The sequence below is a fragment of the Phycodurus eques genome, chromosome 3 (genome assembly GCF_024500275.1).
Source record: "Phycodurus eques isolate BA_2022a chromosome 3, UOR_Pequ_1.1, whole genome shotgun sequence".
Classification (NCBI taxonomy): Eukaryota; Metazoa; Chordata; class Actinopteri; order Syngnathiformes; family Syngnathidae; genus Phycodurus; species Phycodurus eques.
The window spans coordinates 30,668,832-30,678,615 of record NC_084527.1 but is presented as its reverse complement, the minus strand read 5'-3'; the positions used below and the strand labels follow the sequence as shown (position 1 = coordinate 30,678,615).

Sequence of the window (9,784 nt, the reverse complement as noted above, 5' to 3'; positions counted from 1 at the left end):
CTAGCACAAATTCCATAACACAACCTTAGGGCCCTAATTTTGTGACCAGCGTAAATCCGGCGCGGTGGGCGGTGCAACTGCGCGCCAGAGGTGGGTCAGACCGGTGTTGGTAATTTCGTTGACCAGCGCAACCCGGTGGCTCCCGGTGGGATGCGCCAATGCGGGTATGTTTACAGCCGACTTAAGCCGCTCCCTATCAAAGCCGCTCCTCTCATTCCCTTTAAATGTGGCGCAATGACAGTCTCGACAGAGACGTCTCTGTCTGGAAGAGGACGATGTGTAATAGCAGCGATCCATGCAAGAGTGGAGCATTGTCAGTGTTCTTGGCCGGTTTGGCAACACACAGCGTGAGCGGGGACCCTTATTAAATACAGAATGAGTTGGTGACTTAAATATGGTCAGTGGTCACGGACCTTAGCCTTTATCTCCCTGTGCCCCAATCAAATTCACCAAAATTGCCTGTGACTGCAGTTAGATGGGATCTGTGCAGGCATAAATTTATGCCAGCAAATTGTCCCTTCGACGGGCGCATCTCCAAGGGCAGACCCATGCTGCGCTGGAACGCACACGCAGCAAGCCTTGCGATTGCACGAAAATTAATTGTGGCCCACCGCAGATGCGCTGTCTACGAAAATAGAGCCGTTAAAATACACACTTGTAAACCAGATTATTGTTTGACAGCAACAACACAAGCTAAACAGTTCACCTGTCACCTTGAATCTGAAATCACAAAAATGTATTTACTTTGTGAGTGTCCTCCTGGTGGAATATATACAACCCCTATTCCAATTTAGTTGGGACGTTGTGTTAAACATAAATAAAAACAGAATACAATGATTTGCAAATCATGTTCAACCTGTATTTAATTGAAAACACTACAAAGACAAGGTATTTAATGTTCAAATTGATAAACTTGATTGTTTTTAGAAAATGATCATTAACTTTCAATTTTATGGATGTAACACATCCCAAAAAAGCTGGGACCGGTGGCAAAAAAGACTGAGATAGTTGAGGAATCCTCATCAAACACCTGTTTGGAACATCCCACAGGGGAACAGGCTAATTGGGAAAAGGTGGGTTCCATGATTGGGTATAAAATGAGTTTCCCTCAATTACTCAGTCATTCACAAGCAAAGTTGGACGAGGTTCACCTCTTTGTGAACAAGTGCGGGAGAAAATAGCCAAACAGTTTAAGGACAATGTTCCTCAACGTACAATTGCAACGAGTTTAGGGATTTTATCATCTACGGTCCATAATATCATCAAAAGGTTCAGCGAATCTGGAGAAATCACTGCATGTAAGGGGCAAGGCCGAAAACCAACATTGAATGCCAGTGACCTTCGATCCCTCAGGCGGTACTGCATCAAAATCCTACATCAATGTGTAAAGCATATCACCACATGGGCTCAGGAACACTTCAGAAAACCAATGTCAGTAAATACAGTTCGGCGCTACACCCGTAAGTGCAACTTGAAACTCTACTATGCAAAGCAAAAGCCATTTATCAACAACATCCAGAAATGCCGCCGGCTTCTCTGAGCTCATCTAAGATGGACTGATGCAAAGTGGTAAAGTGTTGGTAAAGTGTTCTGTGGTCCAACAAGTCCACATTGCAAATTGTTTTTGGAAATTGTGGACATGGTGTCCACCAGGCCAAAGAGGAAAAGAACCATCCGGACTGTTATGGACGCAAAGTTCAAAAGCCATGATCTGTGATGGTATGGGGCTGTGTTAGTGCCAATGGCATGGGTAACTTACACATCTGTGTAGGCACCAGTCATGCTGAAAGGTACATACAGGTTTTGGAGAAACATATGCTGCCATCCAAGCAACGTCCTTTTCATGGATGCCCCTGCTTATTTCAGCGAGACAATGCCAAACCACATTCTGCATGTGCTACAACAGCGTGGCTTCGTAGTAAAAGAGTGCGGTTACTAGACTGGCCTGCCTGCAGTCCAGACCTGTCTCCCATTGAAAATGTGTGCCGCATTATGAAGCGTAAAATACGACAACGGAGACCCCGGACTGTTGAACAGCTGAAGCTGTACATCAAGTAAGAATGGGAAAGAATTCCACCTACAAAGCTTCAACAATTAGTGTCCTCAGTTCCAAAACGTTTATTGAATGTTGTTAAAAGTAAAGGTGCTGTAACACAGTGGTAAACATGACCCTGTCCCAAGTTAATGATTATTTGCTAAAAACAATCAAGTTTATCAGTTTGAAGGTTAAATATCTTGTCCTTGTAGTGCATTCAATTAAATATATATACGATTTGCAAATCATTGTATTCTGTTTTTATTTATGTTTAACACAATGTCCCAACTTCATTGGAATTCGGGTTGTACAAAAACATACTGCTGCTTACTGTGATATTACTCAGTATTGTTGCAAGGCAAAGCAGTATTCTGTGGTCATATAATGTCATCAGTTTATTAGCATGAATACATACACACACACACACACACACACACACAAATAAAATAAATAACTAAAATCTAAAATGGAGTGCGCTGCAAAATCTGTCGGAAAATGTGTTTTGGAGTTCATGTTTTGCCCCTGGAAATCCCCATCTCATTTTGGAGAAGATCCGAATATATGTGGAGATGTTTATTTTTTTTGTGCAAAATTTCTTAACTGGGTTGAATAATACAAATCAGGAATGTGCAGGAGGTGGGTATCATGGAGGTACTGATCAAAATTAAGATTGTTTGGCCTTGGGGGAGGTCTGCTCTCTACTGAGTGCTGATACGTACTGTTGGTACCAATCAATGAATAACACCTGGGAGGTCAAACCAAAACCAGTACATCACTGATTCTTATTGCCTTTCCCCACAGAGAGGCCCCATCATCAAGAGGAATTCATGGAAACTGTATCTTGGCTCAGTGTCACAAGAGTATCTGGGTAAGAAGACTTTTCATCATGAGCATGTAAAAATATCCTGGCATCATCTTGTGCCTTCACACAGTGTGTGGTGGTGGAGCTCAGGCAATTACTCTCATCTCCATGTGTTAATATGATTAATTAGCAGGAATAAACACTTTCCTATGACACAGGCTACATGGTGAGCCACACACCTGCAGAAGCTCTGATAAAAGACAACGCCTCATGGCATAGAGCCTTTTCTTGAAACCTGCTAATTGGCATCTGAAAACGTTCTGGCTAATTAGGGAGAGGCAGATGAGGCTTGATTAGTTTGAATGCAAAGTATAACTTGTAGTGCGGTGGGAGTCGAGAATGTGCCGAGGTTTTACTTCTTCGCCATCACGTTACAAAGATAATTGTAATTGTGATCATTTGCATACGTTAATGAATTTGTATGACGCCCCTTGATCAGACGTGGAATAAATAATTGATGCAGTATCAGCACCTACCATGACAAGTGGGACATTTTAGAAGAGCTAAGCGCATTAAGGTGCAAGTTTGATGGCTGCCATGCTCCCAGGCAAGGTGCAAAAGTAGAGCAGATGCTATCTTCTTCTAGCTGTACACTGCATACTCACTGCTGCTATCACACTGAGCTTATCCTCACCCCTCTGACGGGATGCCACTTAAACTTTTTTACATTGCATTAAAAAGGAATCCAGATTCAAAGCTAATTAGATACAGCCATAACAGGGGCGTCAAACTTATTTTTGTTGTGGGCCTCATTGTAGTTATGGTTTACCTTAGAGGGCTGTTTGGAATGTGCAACCATACAGTATAAATGTATAACTGCCTCATCATATCATCACATATACAGTGGAAGCTCAGTTTTACTATGCCCCTTGTTTTCACGAGTCGGTTGTTTTGGGGCCGAGATTTTGTCCCAGTTTTTATACATCTGCTTTGGTTTTCATTCATTTGAAAATGATCCAAACGCATCTCCCTGCCTACGTCGCTCCTAACTTGTTTTATTTTAAAATGCTTGCCGTTTCTTAACGTTATGAAACGTGAGGACAATTTGACATTTTGGTCCAGAAGAATATGAAGTTGATGCACATGATTTACTCGGCAGGCCACCTGAAATAATATGGCAGGCCGGATCTAGCCCCCGGGTCTTGAGTTTGACACTAGTGGCCTAGGAGATGTAGTCTTCCAAACAGTCACGCACAATAGCACCATACAAGGAGCACAATGCAACATGATAAAGAGTAAATACGTGCGATTCTTTCCAATTCCCTCCATGTAGAAAGGACCACTCCCCTTTAATTAAACTGCTTTCAGATTAGGCTTTATTAGCGGCAGGCAGCCAGCCACAGGATATGCCCCAAGTTCAGCCTCCCAGGAGCTCCAGCAGCACAGATACAGGGCTCATGTTTAATAGCTTCTGTAAATGGTCATAGCTCAAGCCCCCTAATTCCATTCCCCAGGGTAATCAGCCATGTTTTACCCATACAGGGTTAACGAGAGTGAGAGAGACCGCTACAGCCACCGTGCTAGGTACCAGGAAGTACAGAACAACTCATGTGCTGCCAACTCATACTGGAAAATCATTTTAATTGGATTTTTCTCAATAAAACCATTACTTGCTTCCACACATTGAACAGGAAACTGATGAAGAATACAATTCATTATGGAAATTACAGGCATTGACAATGACAAGTTCCTATTTTCAATAGTGCTTAAAAAGTTTGTAGCATTTATTTTGAAACAGCAGTTTTTTGGGGAATTAATGGATTTCTCAGGACTGAAATATACACTTTTTGCCTGACACCCATCTAATTTTACAATTCAACACCTGGAGTACAAGGTCTGAGATAGACATATAAAAGAGACAGATCAGAGTTCACTCAAAACACTGACGGTAAGGGAAAATAATGCCACTTGGCACAAGACGTTGACAGTCATTTTACAGCAGTCCATCAAACTCTCATTCAAGCCTCTTTCACTCCATCCTCTGATTGATGACGATTGTTATCTTCTGGATTACTCGAGAGTCCAGGGGAGTCTCTGCTAGTGCAGTCCACACGGAATGTAAGCATCTGCCACTTTTGTACTGAACACCAGGGGCCCCATAGAGGAGAAAAGTGATGAGGGCCCATTATTGACCAGTTCCTTAGAAAATGGTATTTTCAATATGTGGCATTGTGGTAGGGCCTTGAAGTGATATATATATATATATATATATATATATATATATATATATATTTTTTTTTTAATAGGACCCAAAATCCCGGGCGACACCACTGCGGGACACAACATAAATGTGACATCGGATGAGAGGGCTGGGATTCTGTGATATGACGACGGGACGAGATTTCTCTGCAAGAGAGCTGCCCTTTCGGGGAAGGGACGTCGGTGGTGAACAGGATTCACAGCAATAGCAACAGTAGCAGGGGAGACGAATTAAAGCTTCGGCAGACACTCCACTCAGCATACCTGCAAAGACAGGACAAGAACTTATTTTAAAAAATTTTGCAGTACAGTGGTCCCCCGATATTCCCGGGGTATAGGGACAAAAAAAAACTGCGGATAATTGATGCCCATTATAATTACATTGAAAGAAAAAAAATTATTGAATAAGTGCGAATAAACCACCAATAAGTGTTTTGGGGATTGCCCCCCCTCCAAAAAAAAAGAAAAACAAAAAAATTTTTGAAAAACTTATTTATTTATTTATTTATTTATTTTTTTAAATGGAGAAACATTTTTAACTATTGAAAGAAAATCCCTAACCACAAGTACCTGGGGGCCCACTGTAATTTGAAAAGGGCTTGTCACAAAGCCCAGGAAACATCTCAACTATCAATTCCTGAGGACTACATGGCCTTCAATTCACTTTCATTAAATTATATTTCCTAAATCAGTGGGAAAAAAAAGAGCTTAATTAGGTGAAAGCAGTGAAATAATTTAAGTCGAGAGTGAATTAGAGGAAAATCAGATTGCCTGATTAACATGGAACTTATTTCAAAGAATGAATCGATCAAAATCACATTGTTCATGTGTGCTGTAGTTGTTCAGTAAAGTTGGCTCGAGGGAAACTTGTGGCGCCACATCCCAAACATTTTCCAAAAGATGATGGTTGCGAGTCTGCCATTGGATTGTTGGTGGAAAGATGAGTCATATGTAGACAATACAATTAATACTATCATTGTTTAGTTATTACACAGGGCGTAATTAAGATTTCTTGATGGAAGACTGTGTATTTAAGGACTATTATCTATCAATGTGTACATTTTTGTATGTAAATAAAAATGCATCAAACAGATATTTCTACTTTTTCCAGTTTGTATGACTTTGTATTGGTGAATTGGATCGCTGCAAACTGACAGTGCAAATTTAGTATTCTTTGGCAATGACACAGGATGTTGGCAACAAAGCGCCATAAGGAGATGATGCCATTCTTTTAAGTCAATACTGAGCTCAAGATAATTTAGACACTTCAAGGCAAGTTTTTTGTGTCAATTATTTGTGTGTCACTGTAATGGTTTGTGTTGCTCATGCGGAGACAGTGACAACGATGTTCCCTTGTATTTTTAAACTACTTTCAGCTTGAATGCTACTCTTTGTTGTCATATTTTCCACAAACGAATCTTCATTTCATTTGACTGATCAAATATCCTGCTAGGGCATATGAAATAACTCAATATACATTTTTAAACAAAACAAACATACACCGCTTGTGTCTTTGAGGATCATTTGAAGATGTGTACCGTTGAAATGTATTTACCTTCTGATCCGTCAGCACAGAGTTACTCTGAAGCTGTGGCAGGTGGCTGCTGAGCAGGGCAGCACCAGGTCTGTCGTGCTCACAGAAAATGGTACCGTTCATGTAGTGGAAGCGATCTCCAGGCATCAGTCTGTTCCTGCACGTGGCACAGCTGAAACACTGCCACAGAAAAACTAAATGTCAGGCCAGGAAATAAAGCAAATCAACACAGGAACATCATATCAATTTAGATGATATTCCCATGTACGATAATGTGTTTTATATTATTTTGTGATTCACGGGTGAGCACACGATAATGATGAAGGTAACATTAGTACGGTCTCATTTGGAAAACATATATAAATGTCTCAATATTCAATTCAATAGCTACATCAAGAATTTTGCCACAATAAAGATACATCAGTTTTAACTGACACTGTCAGAAAGCTATTGATTTGTAATATGTTCATTATTATTGTGGCTGTTTACAATAGTGTAGTGTTGCACTGCGTCATATTGAGGCTGTTTGTTTTTGGTTTTTTTTATATTATACTATGTATCTTTTATTGAGCTAAATATAACCATACCAGGGATGGTGGCCCTGGGCAGCCAATACAGGGGGGCATCCAAATGGGTTTGGCTGGGCCTTCAACTCCCCCTCCAGTTGACGAATGTATGTATATGTAAACTCCACTCCCCATCATCGGTGAATGTATTTCAATCGGGAAAAAAAATTCCCATCTGCAACAAGCTAATTTTTTTCACAGCGAGCCATCACCACCAGTGTTGTGTGCCCTAACCAGCATCGCACCTTTGCACGCCAATGTAACTGCAATATTAGAAAAACATTTGAGCGTGACATGCACGACAACAACAAACATCCATCAATCCATTTTCCATAGGGCTTCTCCTCAGTGGGGTCGCGGGCGTGCTGGAGCCTACCCCATCTGACTCTGGGCGAGTTGCGGGGTACACCCCGAACTTGTCACCAGCCAATCGCAGACAACAACAAACATTTAAGTACAATTTTGTTTGTTGCGAAATGAAACTATTTCTGATAGTGTCAAGCAAAACTGAACAGTATCTTTTATAGACAGACTTTTTGATACAGTTCTTGTAGTGTGTCTTATTGAAGTGTGCAGGTGTACCTAATGAACTGTCTGAGTCTACCTTTGAGGCTAGGGGGAGGAATACCTCAGATGTTTCTGTCAAGCACATAGCAGGAGGCATAGCATGCTGAAGGGGAAGCTGGGGACTTACCTTGAGGTGGTAAACATTTCCCTGTGCCCTCATCACCATCTCATTGGCTGGGATGGACTGGCCACAGGCATTGCACGCCCCACTGTGCCCAAACAGCCTGCAAATTATTATTATTATTGTTTTTAAAAAGCTCGTTTGATACAGCGTCCATATGCTAAAAGCACCCACTTCCTTTTTCCTCTACCTACCTTCCTCGCCACATAAGACCTCACCTGATGTAGTCGCTGCGACACAGAATCATGCCTCCTTTGCTGTAGCAGGTGGTGCCGATGTCGCCCAGCTGGGCTTGGCAGCAGGAGCACTTGAGGCAGCGAGTGTGCCAATAACACTCCATGGAGAAGAGCAGGAAACGGTCGGCGATCTTCCCCCCACATCCTGCACATGACCTCGGGGCCGGCGCAATGCCTGACGCTTGGCTGTTCACCATACTGATGTGGACCCTCAGTGGCTCCTGGACGCACAGGACATAGGAATTGGAAGTAAGAAAAGTGTCAGGCATACACCAGTGTAATAACGGATGGACTATGGACGACAGCAGGGGCGTCAAACTCATTGTAGGTCAGGGGGAACACATACAGCCTGATTTGATGTCATAGGGGCCAGACCACTAAAATCATACCACACTTACCACACATTTTTCTCTCTCCTTTGTTTTAATGCAAAACAAAGCAAGAACATTAGGGAAAATATTTCCATTTAATGCCTTTTTTTTAAATTTTATTTTACAAAACAACCAACTTTCTGAGGATTTGTTTTTGCTTCAGTTTGTTATCGACATGTGTGCAAAATAACTGATCACAGTGATTGTGTTTGAGGGCACAAAACTTCACATCACAGGTATTTGGAACTGAATTCGCACTTTAAAATGAAATCAAATTGTATAGACCTCGGAATTATTACCTTTCCATGTTCTACATGAGCACAATAATGCTAAAAAATGATCCTTCGTCCCCATCACCACAACGTCATACGTATTTTTTTTTCACTTTAAAAATTCATCCCGCGGGCCGGACTGTACCCCTGAGCGGGTTGGTTTCGGCCCGCGGGCCGTATGATTGACACCCCCGGACGACAGTATTTTAAGTCATGTATTTTAAGTTTCGGTGAAAATGTATAATTGAATTGATTCTGATTCTCGATTGACTCGTACAAAATAGCTCTGGGATACATGACCATTACCGACTGGTAAAACTTTGCCAACATTGCACAGTTGCGCATATGTTGCGCATAATATCATGTAGTATTATTTGGATTGAGCTTCAGTCAAACAAAGCACTGTAAAACGGTGGGGGGGGGGGGCAATGTGCTCATGGTCGTGGGTTTTCTTTTAAGGGTGAGGGGAAAAGCAGGAAAGTCACCAAATGGCACTTTTGGAAGTGTCCCAGCTTTCAAACGGAAGGAATTCATGTCAAAGCGGTTTGTCCCGGTTCTCCCAGTCGTATCGAACTTTTTCGGTGCTAAGCGACCGAACCGCTTACGAGGACAACGGAGAAGTTCAACGAAATGAGGACGGAAAGCAGGGGAAAAAAAAGAAGAAGAAGACGTGTTACCTTGTCGAGCCAAAGGTCCCCCCCCCCCCCACTGCGTTGAAGTCAAAACACGGCGGAAAACAAGAGCTCACCAAAAAATGTGTGAGTTTACGACCGTGGAAGCGGATTGAGGCACGCCGTTTTGCGGATCCATAGCGCCGAAGCCCAGGCCGGGATGGCGCGCGGACGCCAAATAGTTGCAGGAAAGTCTCGGATAAAGAAAGAACGACTTAAAAAACGCGAGGAGGGAGACACGCCGCTCCTTCCTAGACTTGCCACTCGCTCTTCCCAGCTGTCCGTCCGATTGCACGCCCCGCGCTGTTTCTGAGGCTTAATGACAGCGACGACACGATTCATCAAATTGC

The 9,784-nt window shown here is 42.3% G+C and overlaps 1 protein-coding gene across 2 annotated transcripts; it reads right to left on the bottom strand.

The window, feature by feature from the left end:
- Positions 1 to 4,458: 4,458 nt before the first annotated feature.
- LOC133400430 (LIM domain transcription factor LMO4-B-like) lies at positions 4,459 to 9,784 on the bottom strand. Of its 2 annotated transcripts, none has more exons than XM_061673094.1 (5): positions 9,441 to 9,784; positions 8,103 to 8,341; positions 7,891 to 7,987; positions 6,652 to 6,810; positions 4,459 to 5,360 (listed from the first exon to the last, which is right to left on the bottom strand). In XM_061673094.1, the coding sequence occupies exons 2-5, from the start codon at positions 8,315 to 8,317 to the stop codon at positions 5,352 to 5,354; spliced, it is 480 nt and encodes a 159-aa protein (XP_061529078.1). In that variant the 5' UTR covers positions 8,318 to 8,341; positions 9,441 to 9,784; the 3' UTR covers positions 4,459 to 5,351. The 2 variants fall into 2 exon arrangements, with proteins under 2 accessions (XP_061529078.1, XP_061529079.1); XM_061673095.1 differs by having other exon boundaries at positions 9,512 to 9,784.

Excerpts from the sequence above, each read along its gene's own strand:
- LOC133400430 (XM_061673094.1), bottom strand. The coding sequence starts at position 8,317 with ATGGTGAACAGCCAAGCGTCAGGCATTGCGCCGGCCCCGAGGTCATGT. Across the intron at positions 7,988-8,102 it reads TGTCGCAGCGACTACATCAG|GCTGTTTGGGCACAGTGGGG; the intron begins GTGAGGTCTTAT and ends AATAATTTGCAG. Across the intron at positions 6,811-7,890 it reads GAAATGTTTACCACCTCAAG|TGTTTCAGCTGTGCCACGTG; the intron begins GTAAGTCCCCAG and ends TTTCTGTGGCAG.